The sequence below is a fragment of the Rhea americana genome, unplaced genomic scaffold (assembly GCF_003343005.1).
Source record: "Rhea americana isolate MKP2758 unplaced genomic scaffold, rheAme1 scaffold_433, whole genome shotgun sequence".
In the NCBI taxonomy this organism is placed as follows: domain Eukaryota; kingdom Metazoa; phylum Chordata; class Aves; order Rheiformes; family Rheidae; genus Rhea; species Rhea americana.
Genome location: NW_028186572.1, coordinates 207188 through 223517, shown reverse-complemented (window position 1 = coordinate 223517; position 16330 = coordinate 207188). Strand labels below are relative to the sequence as shown.

At 42.7% G+C, this 16330-nt stretch overlaps 1 protein-coding gene across 1 annotated transcript in view; it reads right to left on the bottom strand.

Annotated features, from left to right (window-relative positions):
- MAPK8IP3 (mitogen-activated protein kinase 8 interacting protein 3) overlaps positions 1-14651 on the bottom strand; it is a 59910-nt gene extending 45259 nt beyond the window's left edge. The window contains exons 1-6 of the mRNA XM_085315654.1: positions 14604-14651; positions 14226-14424; positions 13371-13441; positions 12867-12958; positions 5074-5097; positions 614-665 (exon numbers count right to left, since the gene is read on the bottom strand). Of these exons, the coding sequence (XP_085171780.1) occupies positions 614-665; positions 5074-5097; positions 12867-12958; positions 13371-13441; positions 14226-14424; positions 14604-14651 (486 nt within the window). The remainder of the gene's footprint in view (positions 1-613; positions 666-5073; positions 5098-12866; positions 12959-13370; positions 13442-14225; positions 14425-14603) is intronic.
- Between the last annotated feature and the right edge of the window lie 1679 nt (positions 14652-16330).

The window sequence follows — 16330 nt, the reverse complement described above, 5'->3', positions numbered from 1 at the left end:
ACTTAGGTATCCAGATAGGATTAGGACCCCTTTTTACTGAGCATGGTAAGTCCATAACTGTTATCAGTCAGAAAGGACAAACACTGGAGAGCAAATGCAACCCAATGCCTGGTCCCAGCTGAGGTGCAGAAGCATTGCTCTTATAAACAGAGGAGGTGGACAGGTTCCACCGTTTCCTCTGCCAAATAAGCTATAAAAAGCAAAGGACTTATCTTCCCTAAATGCCTAAYTGCCTCCCCGCACACTCTTTTCCACTTGGGTCCAGGCAAGTAAGAGAGATTAACACTGAGATGAGAAGATGACAAGAAGCATGAGGAGCTGTCAAATCCCCCCCCCCATTCGTCAGATCTGCAAAACGCTGGCCTCCCACCTACAGCACACTACTAGAAAGAGCAGATGCCCAGGAGGGAGAGGCTGCAAAGGGTTATGGACACAGACTGGTCTCTGTCTTAATGAGAACATGGGATGCTATCGACAGTTGGAGAGCGGGAAACCCTTGCTCCGTGATGGTCTATAAAACCTTGTAGCTGGAGTTGGACTGCAGCTGGCCGAGGTCACTCAGGTGCCAGTGGTCCAGTGTTGGGACGATCTTGGCCCCTATCTGCCCACGTACCATTCCATCCGCGAGGGGGAAGACGTTCAGAGAGTTAGGACGTTCCTTCCTGCTAAAAAGAGAAACAGAGGGGTGGGGGAAAGTAACCAGTTAGCCACTCACAAGGTTCTTACAGGAAAGAAACCACACACTAGCTCATGTGAAATATTAGTCACCAGAAATCAAATTGCACTCCTGCCCCTCACTCAACAGCTGTGTGGACTCCAAACACCCACACTTCCATGGTGTTGTCTRCTCAGTCCCATGGTGGCTAGTGCTAGAGCTGTACATCTTCCTGGGGAGACCCTATAGAAGGGTAAAGGGGCCAAGAGACCACAACAGGCACAACTGACTTCATCGTCAGTATGAAAGATTCCAGGGGAATGAAAAAGTGCAAGGGACTGTGAGCCAATTTAAGTTAACGTATGCTCTAAGAAATAGAAGGCATTGTAGGAAAATAAGCCAAAGCAAACAACTCTCTTCTGTGAATACCATGCAGCTGACACCTCAGAGCTCCCATAGATCCTAGAGATCTCATCACTGAGTCACGAAGGAGGCTTAATTGAGTGTCACCTACATGGCACTTCTGTATATCCCAAATCTGGTTTGCTCCAACAGCAGAAATCAGACTTTTGGACTACTTCAGATAGAAAGTCACTAATCAAATTACTTAAGGAAGGAAAGKAACAATTGCACTCTCCGATCACCTCTCTGTATTCATGTTACAATCCATCCAAAATTCAGGACGCAAATGAATACATAAAGGAACATATCAGTCATATGGTAAGATGTCTGCAATGATGTTTCCTTCACCTCTCATTTTCTCTGGCAATTGTAGGTGACTAGCTAGCTTTGGGTTTGACTGTGAATATATCAGCTGGCACAGATTTTAAGACTAAGTTCCAATGGAAGAAAATCTAGAGCAAGCAGCGGAAGTGGAAAAAGCTGCAGCAGCAAGCCAAAACCAGCACTGCTTTTTGTAACCAGGGAAGCAGGCCTGCAGGGACTGGAGCAGACATTCGCTCAGCAAATCTCCTCAGCAGTCTCCACAAGCTGGCTTCCAGGGGTACTCCAGCGACAAACAAAGCTGATCCTCTGTGCAACATGCACCCACAAAGGAGTTCAGTAACGATACTCTACCAATTCCTTTATGGCTCTATTCCCCCTTTGCTCAATTTCCCACTTACTGGTATAGGAAGAGGTAAAATCTTCCCATCTGTACACCAGGATTAGTAACACTAGACYGTAATGTGTCTTTTCTTTAATGATCATCAGCACTGGTCTAATTGCTATGCAAACAAATGTTTGGCTGTGTGAAAGGTGAACAGATTTGCCTAACAAATCAATATTGAGACTTCAAAAGCAAACTAAGCAGATGGGCTTGTTTGAGTTACTACACCAGGAACAGGGCAGTAGTAAAGAGTCCCCTCTCAAACGCAGATACATTTCCCTTTCCCGTAGGGCTCCATGTCGATGCTGTGRGACGCTGCTCCTAGACACAGAGATTTTTTCTCCTGAGACCTGGCTAAGCAACCATTACAACTGCTCCTCTTGTGACCTTGCATGAAAACGACTGCAACAAAACCAAAAACCCCCTGGGACCAGTGCAAATGCACTAACACAGAGGCTGATGCAAGGGCCAGCTCATTTACAGAGAAAAGGGCAGAGTGTGAACAGAAGAAACAACGTTTGTGCAGAAAAATYAAAATGCCCAGCCGTTCCCTCCTCATTTTCTCATTGACCTAAGGCACTGTGCTGACATGCCTGTGTAGCTCATGGTAAGGAATAATTGCTTGCTATGGCCCATCTGYGACAGGCAGAAAGGGCAGAAAAGTGTTTCCCACGAAGCTCAGCAAGGAAATTTGGGATGAACTTTTCCTAAGAATCTGCATTTAAATCTTCTCCTGAAGATCCTAAAGATTCATACGTGGCAGTTTCAGAGAAAATGGACAAATTCTCTTACAAAGGCAGCACATAAATGTAGATTTTAAAGGATCACTAATCACAGACACAACCTGAATAASCTTAGTTTGGTTTACAGAGTAGATACAATCATCTGTCAACAGATACATGTATAATTGGGATTATCAGTTTCCTTTTAGCCTTCCCACTCAGAAGGAATGCCTATACGGTGCTTGCTACTTTTTGAAATCAAAAGTCACTGCAGAGTTATAGCAAATAGTACAAGAGAGACATGGAGCTACTGGAGAGAGTCCAGTGTAGGACTACAAAGATGATCAGAGGGCTGGAGCATCTGCCCTCTGAGGAACGGCTGCGAGAGCTGGGCCTSTTCAGCCTGSGGAAGAGAAGACTGAGGGGGGATCTCATCAGTGTGGATAAGAACCTGAAGGGAGGGTGTCAAGGGGATGGGGACAAACTCTTCTYAGTTGTCCCATATGACAGGACAAGAGGCAATGGGCAGAAATTGAAGCACAGGAAGTTCCGCCTGACCGTGAGGGGGAATTTCTTCACTATGAGAGTGACAGGCCACGGGAACAGGTTGCCCAGAGAGGTTGTGGAGTCYCCTTCTCTGGAGATATTCAAGGCCCGCCTGGATGCAACCCTGTCTGACATGCTCTAGGTGACCCTGCTGAGCAGGGAGGTTGGACTAGATGATCTCCAGAGGTCCCTTCCAACCTTACTGATTYCATGACTGTATTAAAATACTCCACTGTCGTTTGCTTAAATACTGATTAATTATCTCTATCCTGCCATTTATACCAGCTCCAAATATGTCAGGATGACAGATTTGTAACAAACTGTATTTATTCTGACTTTCTTGCTACCTCTTCTGATCCTACTGCTATCATTCCAAGACCTTAAGGAGTTGCAAATGTGTTTTACTTTGTAAATGACTCACTAGTGAAACTTTCTTCCCCTGATATTAAATCTTCACCCTTGTCACCATACTGATCTAAAGCCCACAATAAGCTCTAGTCAAGTAGGTGCAAGAGACCATGAAAAGATTCAAAAGTAGAAATTGGAGCTTTATGCCACGAAGAGGGAAGATTCCTTGTTTTATGGTTAGTGATATAATGTCCCAAAAGTCCCAATGATCCTGTTTTTACGGAATCACTCTGCTCAGGAAGAAAACCAAATATTTTAAAGCCATTTTTGGAGCTGTTTTAAATGTTAGTTCCATACATTTCCCCTTTTTCAAGTTAGGATGATGGTCCTAAGGGAGTCATGCTTCACAGGTGGAGAAAAAACTAAGTGGAAAAAAGCTCCTGTAATTCTCTAAAACATTTCTAAAMGGAGTATATTTTCTACAAAATAAATGGTGCACAGAGAATACCTAACAGTATGCTACAAATACTTTTTGATGCTACACTGGGATGGCTTAACAAAACTCACTGGCTGCATTGCCATTTCTTAAAAATTTAGCCATCACCTACACATGCTGACAGAAACATTAAACTATACTTCCCCTTTAATTTTACATTCCTATGCAAACATACACAGTTAAGATGGAAGAGGATGCAGTACTCAGTGTGCAGTGAATGCATGAACTCTACCTGAACAAAGCACAGAGGTGCACAGTCTCGGTAGCATCAGAATCCGTAGGATCTTCAGGGAGGCATTGTAATGCAGATTGTTAGGAAAACTGCTTTCAGAATTTCCTTGCCAAGATGCTTTGTAAATACTTTCCTGTCCCTTCTCCATCTCATGGGGAAGGGGGAAGGACACAATCTGGAGAAGAGATAACTGTAGCTTTCCGGTCCTGGGGATGACTTTACCAATCTGGTTTTAAAGTAGTTTAGAGTATCCTCAAGGCTGGTCTAAATTTTGAGTGCTCACTACAGCCCTTTGGAGCGACCTTCATAAACCAAATTCTTCCCCATATAGAGAGACTTTTAAAAATGTATTAGGTCTGCTTTATATTTATATAGTAAATGTCAAATTCCTCAAAAAAAAAAGGTTTACAGTAGACAAAACATGGGATCAGGATGCTTCTTCAGAAACATCCTGAAGCTTATAAAACATAACAGAACTGTTTGTTTGCCAGCACTCGAAGATGATAATTGTTCTCTTTGTAGGCTCCGGGCAGAGGACCTATTGCCTAGGCTGAAGTCAGAAGTGTCTTCTGAGAGTCACCAACAACAGCATCCATCTCTGTCCTGCTCAGAAAAACACAGATGCTTTGTATTGCATGGTAACTTAAAGGAGAAAAGACCTTTAAGCATTCAGGGATGGAAAATGTAAAACATCTGATCGCACGGGACCGATTTGGGATTGAAATTCAGCATCTTCTGCTTTTGAGTGCACAAGATTCTTCCTGACATACTAATGCAGCAGCTTGCTGGCCTCCCTTGCATCAGCCTGACAAACTGTCACCTGTATGAGCAATTCTAACACGGACATTAGTAGGCAGAGATGGCAAACAGGCCGGTACAGTACGTTCCCAGCATCACACTGTTGGCACTCAACCACAACCTCCAAAACGAAGATTAACAAAGTTAAGATGCAGCAATAGGATTTACCTTTTCCTCCATGACTGGCGATGACTGCAGTGACAAACATAACAGCCAAAACAGAGCCGCAATTGCACAAGAAGCAAGACAAAAAAACAACCATTAGAGAGCAAAAGATCATGCAAACATGCAGCCCTCCAACAGACACGGTGCATCCATGCCCCCATACTCACACAGTGCAGAAATGCAAACCCCACTCCTCTCCCCTCTCTGATGGCGAGAAACACCCGCGTACCCCGACGCTTCTTGCAGAAACGTTTCTCAGATTTATAGGCAAGTTTACTTAGAGCTCTCGTGGGCTTATGCAAATATGCACCTATGTAGTATAACCACACAAAACACACCCAAGCACATCCACAGATGAAAAGGAACAAACATTCACGTAGACACCTAGAAAGGCTGTGAGAAATGTATGCCCGTATCTCCCCTCAATGCACATCAGTGCACCACAATGCCCAGATACTGGTGCTCATCCGTACCCAGCTGTGTACTGACATGGAAACACACATCCAGCAGAAATGTTTGTGCTAATACAAATACGGAGCCACACACACACACACAGGAACAGTGCAAAGCTTGAAATGAAGGAAAAAGCCCTGTTTCCCACTGGTTGTTCATACAAATTCAGGTCAAAGTCCTGTCAGGGGCTTTGACAGACATACAATGTATAGTATTTCTTTTTTCCCCTCTCCCAGGAGACTAGCAATATGCCACACTTAAATCCCTGAAAACTGCCATTTCTCTAGCACAGAGAGGCAACTCCTGATGAAAATTTTGCCCTTCACCCCAGGAGAATGGTGGTCTTGCAGATATGACCAGTGATGTTTTTTACTGCGCTTCTCTTTCACCCAATCATAGCATGAAGCCACCATTAATTTGAGCTTATKAGAAACTTAAGGAAGGGAAATCTCATTAAAACTTCATCAACTTCTACCATGCAGTCCAAAGCCGGCAGACACACATAAGAGCCGCTATTTAAAACAGGGAGGCTCTGAGCATGCTTTCACCTATATTGCTTTTATATTCCACAGATATATTCCTATTTACAGAGGCATATGTGGGAAAAGAAACAAGCCTAACATCCTTATTCCATTARTGTTGTGACACAAGGATCTGGGAACATGCTAAATTCCCAGACCACCATGGGGAGAGGAGAAAGAAGAATAGTCAGACACAAAGGAGGTTTCATGAATGACACCTGCTCTTGTATTCAGAACATCTACAAACTACCAGTTCTTTTTACGTCACATCTTATTTTGCATTCTGCACCCATCAGGCCTGTCCCATTTGCCTAGAAAGACTATTGCATCTACTGCTATCATTTTGAAAATAGATTTTTGTATTTTAGACAATCCATTTGGGTACTGTGTTCACCATAAACTTCAATCAAGAAATGGCCAGAGCAATCAGCAGATACCAAACTCTGTAATTATTTTTATTATTCTAAATCATTGCCTGTTGTGAGATTAATTCACAGTTTTGCAGAAAACATAACACCAAGATAACTCACTACAGCCCATTAATATCCATCACAGCCTTCAGTAACTCCTCTCTAGAAGAAATACTATAAAATAGTCTGTATAGTTTCTGTAATATCTGATTGTCAGAAGGGGAACAGTAAATACTTGATTAGGGAGGATCAAGCACCCTTTGTTCAAGGGCATAAGGCCCAGAACACAGCCAACAGATGCAGCAGTTTGTAAAGAAGGAGTCCTCAGCTCAGTTCAGACTTGCATACACATCCTCAGATGTGGTTCTGATGCATYACAGCACCCGTTCCTCAGTGGCTGTGGGAGTAGCTCCACTTGCCATGTCAGAGGCTTTGACCCAGACTGAGCTTCTAATGGAGGATGCAGCTCTGCAAGTCTCAGGCTGCAGGGAGGCTGGGGCAGCGGGTCCTCCTTCCTGTCGGAGGTGTGCTGCTGTTGAAGAGCTGTGTCACCAACTGAAGGAATTACAGGAGGAGGACAGCAGGCTCCATATCAGCCTGCATATCAGAGAGATGAGAGGAGAGAGAGATGGACAATATCTTCTTGGAGACCCTACAGCTTCAAGAACCCCAGCTGGAGTGGAGACACAGGCAGAGTCCATGCTTAGCAGCATGGTAAGTGGAAACTCCAAAGAAGSTGAACGCTGGAAGCTGGTGACTCTTTGTACCAGGAGAAAGGCTCCTGTTCCTACTGAAGGCTTGCAGTTATAGAATAGGCTCACTGCCCTCAAAGCTGAGAAGGAGAGGACATACTTTCAAGCAAAGCATATGGGCTGATGGACCCTGAGCCATGCAAGAGSAGCCATGCTGGAGGAAGCAGCAGGTGATAGTAGTGGGTGACTCCCTGCTGTGCGGGACAGAGGCACCCATCTGCCAACCTGACCTTTCATCAAGAGRTTTGCTGCTTGCTAGGGGCTTGAATCTGAGATAGGTGGAGAGTCTGATGAGGTTTGCCCATCCCTTTGACTATTACCCCCTGCTGCTCTTCCATCTGGGCACCAATGATACTACCAAGGACAACATGAAGTATCATATGTGACCTGGGAGCTCTGGGTGCAGCAGTSAAAGGTATAGGGACCCAGGTGCCTTTCTCTGAAATCTTACAAAGAAGGGTGAAAAACGTGAGGAGGAATGGATGGATGGATACTACGAGTCAACAATAGGTTGTGCAGCTGGTGCTGGCAACAGGGTTCTGKTTTTTTATCACCTCTGGACCCTGTTAGAATATTCCAGTCTACTTGGGAGAGACAGGAACCACTTCACCAGGTGGGGCAAAACAATCTTTACCAACAGGCTGGCTGACCTGGTAAAGAGGACTTTAAATTAGGAATGATGGTGGAGAGAGTTACAGGGAACTCTCAACAGTCAACAAAATAGGGCTTAAGTGGGGGTATCTGCTGCGTCTGTATGTAGAGAATGAAGTACCTACAAGACATTAGCATGGAAAAGCCTCTCTGACTCTGGCAAATCAGCACACTTGGGTGTGTCTCTGAAGTGCCTGTGCCCTAATGCATGCCACACAGGAAATAAGCAGGAGGAATTRGAAGTCTGTGTGCATTTGCAGGGCTATGTCTTGTTGGGATTACAGAGACATGGTAGGGTAGCTCAGACAACTGAAATGCTGCAATGGATGGACAGACAGGACAAGAAGGTGAAGAGGGGGAACTATCCTTTGCATGAGGGCAGCTGGAACGTATGGAGCTCTGCCATGGGGTGGACGATGGGCTGACTGAGAGCTTCTGGTAAGCATTAAGGGGCAGACTAACATGGGTGACACTGTTGTGGATATCTGCTCTAGACCACCACCACATCAAGGAGTAGATGAGGCCTTTTACAGACAGCTAGAAGTAGCTCCACATTTGCAGTGGAGCTCATCCTCACGGGGCACTTTAWCCACCTCAATACTTGCTGGAAGGACAACACAACAGGGCACAAGCAATCCAAGAGGCTCACAGAGAGCATTAGTGACAACTTCCTGATAGAGGTGCAAGAAAAGTGAACAAGGAGAGGTGCTCTGCTGGACCTCACACTTACAAGCAAGTAGGGCTGGTTAGGGATGGAAAGGTTGAGGGGTAACCTTGGCTGCAGTGATCATGAGATGGTGGAGCTCAGGATCCTGAGGGAGATGGACAGAGAGCAGTATCATGACCCTGGACTTCAAGAGAGCAGACTGTGRCCTCTTCAGGATGCTCTTGGAAGAATTCATTGGGATAAGGTCCTAAAGGGAAAGGGTTTCCAAGAAAGCAGGTCGATATTCAAGGATCACCTCCTCCAAGCTCAAGAACTGTGCATCTAAGTGAGCAAGAAGCTGAGCAAAGAGGACAGGAGACCTGCACTGATGGACAAGGAGCTCCTGGAAAAACTCAAGATGACAAGAAAGTGTACCATGGGTGGAAGCAGGAACAGATAACCTTGGAAGAACAGAAGGACACTGTCTGAGTATGCAAGGATGGGTCTAGGAATTCCTTCAYTGAGAGAGTGACAGGCCACGGGAACAGGTTGCCCAGAGAGGTTGTGGAGTCTCCTTCTCYGGAGATATTCAAGGCCCGCCTGGATGTAAACCTGTCTGACGTGCTCTAGGTGACCCTGCTGAGCAGGGAGGTTGGACTAGATGATCTCCAGAGGTCCCTTCCAACCTTACTGATTCTATGATAACRGATGGAATGACTGGCTGGGTAGATAATGAGAGAGCAGTGGATGTTGTCTATCTTGACTTCGGCAAGGCTCGACTTGAGTAATACAGTGCAAAACTGTCTCCCGTAACATCCTCATAGGCAGGTGATCCTTTCCCTCTACTCAGCTCCAGTGTGGCCACACCTGGACTGCTGTGCCCAGGTCTGGACTCCTACCAGTATGAGACACACATGAAGCTACTGAAGCAAGACCAGGGAAGGGGTACTGAGAYAGTGAAGGGACTAGAGCATCCCTCACATGAGGAAGGGCTGAGAGAGCTGGGACTGTTCAGCCTGGAGAATAAAAGGCTCAGGGAGGTCTTATCAATGTGTATAAATATCTGAAGGGAGGATTTAAAGAGGATGGGTCCAGACTCTTCTCACAGATGCCCAGTGATGGAACAAGATGCAACAGGCACATCCTGCCAGRATATAAAGCTTTTTGTTTGTGAGGGTGACTGAGCACYAGAACAGGTTGCCCRGAGAGGTTATGGAGCCTCCTTCCTTGGAGCTATTCAYAAACTTYCTGGACAGGCTCCTGGGCAATGTGCTGTAGGTGACCCCGCTTGAGGAAAGCGGTTAGACTAGATAGTCTCTAAAAGTCCCTTCCAACCTCAGCTGTCCTGTGATTCCATGGTAGTGTCTCCCTTGATCTACACATAACTGTGGCTCYCTTCCCTTTATGTCCATTCTGTAAAAAGGCTCTGGTAGCCTTACAAATGAGAATATAAAAATCGTATGAACTGATTCAGAATAAAGGCAGGATCTTTCTTAGATACCAGCACGYTGCAGCAGCAAGCTATTCTTGCAGTCAAAGCTACAAAAGGAGCTTTACAAAATCTGTATTTTTTCCTGGCAGATCTGGAAGAGAGGTAGCATGGACCATGCATCAGTTGTTTCAATTTTAGGTAAAACTGTTCATTTTTGAGAAACAGTTTTGCAGAGGAGGCATGTGCAGGTGATCAATTCCAAAGCTTTAAAATCCTTGGACAAGTGGCTATAAAAGGAGCTCATCCAGACCTATTCAGAAGCCTCCTGACCCAATTCCTTATAGGTCTGATTCAGCACTGCATTGTAAAACAGAGAGAACGTGGTGGGAAAAAAAAAAAGATGAGTCAGTCTGTCCCCGAGTTGAGGGGAAAACTGTTTAAATCTGTGATCTTTCTGCCCTTGCGATGTTGCTAAAACTTTTCTGCCTATTGAATGTCAGTGGGGCTGTGGTGCTCTCTATAGAATTAAAGAAATGAGAAAATGAACTGGCATTTTACTTCAAGCCATGACATGTCATGTCTGCTCTGAAGCTCACAGCTCTCCTAGTCCYTAACTGAGAGATAGAAATAGCAGAAGGATATAAATGCAGATATCAGCATGGCTATTCTTCTTCCTGTAAAATAACTAAATTTTTTCAGCCTAACTGGCATTTCCCACCCACCTGAAATGATCTAGTCTATCCTGTTCACTCYCTACCATGGAGTATCTAAGATCTCTTGCACAGGCATGTCAGCAGAGCCATATAGCACCAAAGTAGCTTCAAATGTGGATTTTTCCTGTAGCTACTGAGCAGAAGTATATCATCAGTATCGAACCAGAGACTGACTCTTTCTTAATCTAGTAGGGTCTCTTGCCTTCCATTCAAATCATGACACTCTGGCAGAAAACAATGTGCTAGTCAGAGAGAGAATACCAAGGCTGCAGGGGATCTGGCAGGAGTCCCAGGCTATTTACCAAAGTTTCGGAAGACATGTGCCTTGTGCTGCTCCCTTCCTCACCCCCTCCCCAAGTCTCTTTCACAAGGGGGTTGCTTTTTCTTCCCTTTCTCATTTATAATACACAGTCAAAACTTTGGCAATCTGAGTTCAGCTTGTTTCAGAGTTTCTGGATCCAGTAACTAATCCAGAGTTACTGGATTAGTTTCAGTCTAATCCAGTAAAAGGAAGCTACAGCAGACAGAGAGCTTTAGTTCTGTGAGCAGTGGGGTGTTTTTGGTTTTGTTTTTTTTTTTAAACGTCAGGACCTGAAAATTCCTTTCAATTACATTACCTCAAACACAACCAACAACTAGTGTAAAAGTCACAGACCTAAATACAAGGCACCATAAGACCTTGCTTATTTGTCATTCATTCTTACTATCCTCTTTTATTCTTAATTTCAAGTAATTTTACTTCTCCTTCATCTCTAAACTTTGCTCAATGCTCTTTTGTATTTTACCATTTCTATCAGATCACACTGCTTCCTCTTCAAAAACCTCCATGGCTTTCTGCTTACCTATTTTCCCCATTATTTTCAACTCCATGTCTTCTCCCATGCTGCCACCTAGTTTATACTCTGACATGTCTCCTTTTCTTAGGCTAATGCTCTTTGAAGATTTATTTTTGAATGAAGTCCACGGATATTCAACAAGTGAAGTACAGAGACGTTACCCAAGATCAGTCAGACGTTTTATTAGAGGCCAGAGAGAACACAGTTAGCTGGCCACCTCTTCTGAGCATTTCTGTGCTGCTGGTACTGTCTCTGTCTATTTTTAGACGAACAGCTCCCATGCCTTGTGGTCAATATGTGTGTAAAACCTTTAGATATTGCTCAAGGCCAGGAGACATTAAAAAGAACAAGCAAGGAGAACAAACAGATTGAATTTCCTTCAGCATATTACTTGGTCAATATTGTTCCTCTACTACTGTTTTAGTTTAAAACTTTCTGGGTTAAAGAGTGTCATAGTATTAATCATATCATTAGTATGTAATGATTAACACAAATAATAATTTGACATGCGTAAGAATTCTCACARAGAACATCTTTTTTATTGCCAAGTCACTTAATAGACTGCACTCGATCCAAGTAGATTAATATTATGTATTATGTGATTTATTACTTCTCTAATCAATATTTCTGGAACTTCTTTGTTATTTCTCATCCTGTGGGTATTTTTATTGGTGTATAAACTTATCATGAAGAAAGCATCTGGTTTCTTCACACACCAGTTAAAATCATAAGTATCTGTTTTGAAATCAATGCAACTGCAGCTTTTCTGCTCTAAATTTGATCGAAGACTCTAAAGACTGATGATTTTACACACTGAAGTTCTTTCCTACCACTGTCATTCTTTAAACAAAGGCTGACTCTTACTGGATTGGTGCTACGAAAATGAGGGGAAAARTCACCTTCTTGGGCGTAAGGAGATCTATCAAATGATGGACTCTATGGAAATTTTCCCTTGAAGAAATAGGAGAAATCAAGTGTGAGCTAATGCATTTAATTGCTATATTTTGTTGTAGTCTATCACACAAACACACAAAGACACACAAAGACACACACAGAGTTGTATACTCTTTGCCATCCCCCAATCATTTTATGAACTTTTTTCATGTCACCTAAAAATAAAAACTTATTTTTCCAGAGGCCTGTAACAATAGTAGCATGGCAAAACCTAAGCTTTGTAACAGAACATGTAACAAAGCTCCTCTCCACCAAGTCTTAGAAAACTTACCTACAACTTATGCACAACCCATTACAAATAAGCTTTCAACTCTAGTTCATGCCCACAGGGAAAGATCCCTGTTCTGGTTTCTTTCGTTCTCCAATACGTGCACTTAACTTATATGTTCCTGGATGGCATACATTACACGGAGAGGTTATGGCCCTACCTTCTCCCAGGTACACTTCCCTCAGTTTGATTATTTCCACCAACTTGCTGCATCTTGGATCGCTCAATGTGTTCCACATAGGTCTGGATCATCTGTGAAGAGCAAAAAACCCATGAGCCAAACAAAAGAGCAGAAAAGGCTTTTGCTTCATCTTCTCCAGCATCCATTTTTAATTCCCTTTCCTTTTCACATGYATCCTTGTCTTTGCTATGACGATATAAGTGAATGGACTAATCTGACAGAAAACAGGRTCAAAAAATGACATATGCTTAATATAGTAACAGAAGGTTCACAAAATTRTGTATCCAAAAATAATGAAAAATGTCTCCTAGAGAGAGTTGGCAGTGGGAGATGGGGTAGCGGGGCACTTTTCCAAAAGTTCAGAAGCTATAGTCATCACTAGTATTGTAAAGCTTAATTCTTTGACATGATTTGACATATGGGCTACGAGTTTTGTGGGGGTTTTTTTGTTTGTTTTTAGAAAAAAATGAGATGACAGCCTACCTCTGTGTGACGCTGATGTAGAGCATTATATTCTTTCTTCATTTCTGATTCACGTTCCTCCAGTCGTGAAACTACCAATAAAAGATTCCAACTGTCAGCTCAYATACGCATTAGGCTCTCCAAAGAAACTAGAGGGGTCTCAAAGCTTAGACTACAAAACAGACACTTATTGTTAGATATGAATTCATACCTACTAAGCAAAACAAAAAAAAAAACAGAATAATGTGAGTTATGGAATCTGATTTTCATTGCAAACTCATTTCACGGTTACCAATCTGTTCCCAAGATGAGCAGACCAGGCAGTGCAACAACAGTTTAGAAGCAGAGTTCTTCAGCAGTAGACTGGTGTCCTACAAATGTGCTGGTTTGATGACAATTCAAATTATGTTTTTGGTGGGCTCCTCTGGCTATTTGAGGAGCAGGAATACTAGATAAAACATCAGTTACTTCTGATGGGAACCTCAGCCAACAAAACACAACCACATATGTGAGGGAAGTAGCTTTAAAAAATTAAACATGATAGTTTTATATCCAAAAAAAAGGGGGAAGGTAGTTATGTTCAGAGACAAAGAAACTGGAAACCAGGTTCTGAAGCTTCACCAGTGGCCCAAATATTGCAGCTGGAGAGACTGAGCATGTTCCACACAGGGGACCCAATGAACCAAATCAAYGTTAGATACATCCCATCCTTTAGATGTCTCAGAAGTTCCTACTAAAGTAGGATAGTTAGAGATTACAGGCTTTGCATATGTTACTTTAAAATACAAACAAATAAATAAAAAATATTTCAGAGCAGCAATATACACTCATGGAAAGTCAACTACAGATTCATATCTGGTGCACAACTTGGCTTACTCTGATCTGCATAGTTTTTGGTCTTCAGCTCCAGCTGTCGAGTCTGAAATTCAAGGTGTTCCACTTGGATTTGTAGTTCTTTCTTCTCCTGCTCCAAAGCATCTTCAAACTCTATAAACTTCTGAAYAGGGAAGAAACAGAGAAAGTCACAGGTAAGGAATAAATGTAAAACATGGTTTCCTTGTAAGACTTTTCTCCTCTTCCCTCACAAAAACAAAAAATTGAGAGAACAAATTACAAAACAGGAAATACAATTTTTTTAAAGACCAGAAGCAGCACAATAGCATTTAATGAGGTTGAACAGAATGTTTTCTGAGAGAAAATATTAACTGTATTTAGTGTATAACTATATATAAACTATGGTCAAACGCAAGTTACATGCGCCAGTGCAATTCTGTCATCTTCAGTAATGTTGTTCTTTCTCATGCCAGGATGATTTTTGATTCCTGTTAATTTAAGGTCATAGAAGATAAATTCTATTTCACAGTCATATATTTTTAACTACGTATGTCAGAAATCTCCTTCAGATTGATTCTTCTATTAGAGCAGTTCTAGAAAGCTTCAGCTRTAGTTTAGTTTTTGTAATCGTAGGCATAATCCATGCTGTGGGTAAGCTTTGTGGAAAACTTGCCTGCAACTGTCCAAATTTGTGGTTATCTGCACAATCCACTTCCCAGAGCTTGGACCAGACATTAGAAAGTTAGGAAAAAATGCAAATAAGGGCTAGACAACTAATAAAGTTAAAATGATAGAAATTACAGTTTCTATCTACTAATTTTTAATTAAGRGAGACTATAACAATTGTACATAACTAAGTGTTAAATCACCAGGAAACCCTGAAAAAGTCTTATTTATTCAGCTTCATAAATTGAGTTGGAGCCTGAGTCAGCTTGGAAAGGCCGAAGGAAAGGGAAGAAAAGATGGGCTGGCTCTGCAGCCGTGGGGAAGTAAAACTTCCCCATCTAATGAAAAATTGCAGGAAGAGAATCCCAGTGAGCCTCCCCTTGGCCAGAAGCCATTTATGGCAGCCAACTTTTCTCAAGTCTTTTCTCCTGGTTTCTCCTCTTCCCTCCTGGTTCGGAGCAGTCAGGGAGCCCAGCGTCACCTCAGCTCCTGGAGATGGTGAGCTGCCCCGGCCACAGACTTGAGAAAGACTCTGTAAAATAGGAGCCAAGTTGGCTACTTTTAGGAAAAAGAAAAAAAAATGTAAGAAGGGATCATTCTGCTGCTACCCCTCATCATTAGTAACAACCAAGGGGCAAGTGTCACACAGTAACTTCGATATCCCTGCACAGGATGCAGGGCTGCGTGAAAGATTTTTACATCACGTAGTCATTTCTGAAAACATAGGGGGATGATGAAAACACAGCAGAAAAATACTTCATTTCAAGTTATGGTTCCTGTAAAATGCCACGTTGGGCTTGGGAGTTTTAGTAATTCTGTACCTTGGTTACTGTCACACGGGATAAAGAGAAACAGATGGAAGAGCAAAACACACGAAGCACACAATTTAGCTCCGCTGCAGTGGATCCAGGCTGATATTCTACATGACTTGATAAACTGTAGTTGCAGTTACTTTCATAAAACATTTAAACCAAACGGGATCCCTGGAAAGCAAATACCACCTTCAAATCTCCAAGTATATTTAAGCAAACCTAGTTCTTGTGCTATATATGGACACAGGATTTTTTCTGTGCAGAAGAGTATCCACCTGCAGTAATGACACACAATCCAAGCCACACATGGACTCAGAAAATGAATTCGTTCTAGCAGCACTCCCGAAGACAAATTCAGGAAGAAAATCCATATGGATCAAAAGAACCACTACACGGGATTTGTTTCAGTAATCACAAACATCCTCCCTACAAGTAAGCCAAGTCTAAAATCCAGTATAATCGTGCTTACAACAAAGCAAAACACTAAAAATCTCTAGTTAGTTTTACAACAAATCCATCCTGACCTGAAAAAACAGAAAATCCTTGCACTGAGCCTTGTTACCTTCTTCCTAAAGAGCTAAATCTAGGGAAGATAAAACCACTGCAATAGTTCCCCTCCTAGAGATTACACATGCATATAATCACACCATATGCTCTTTTTGCTCATTT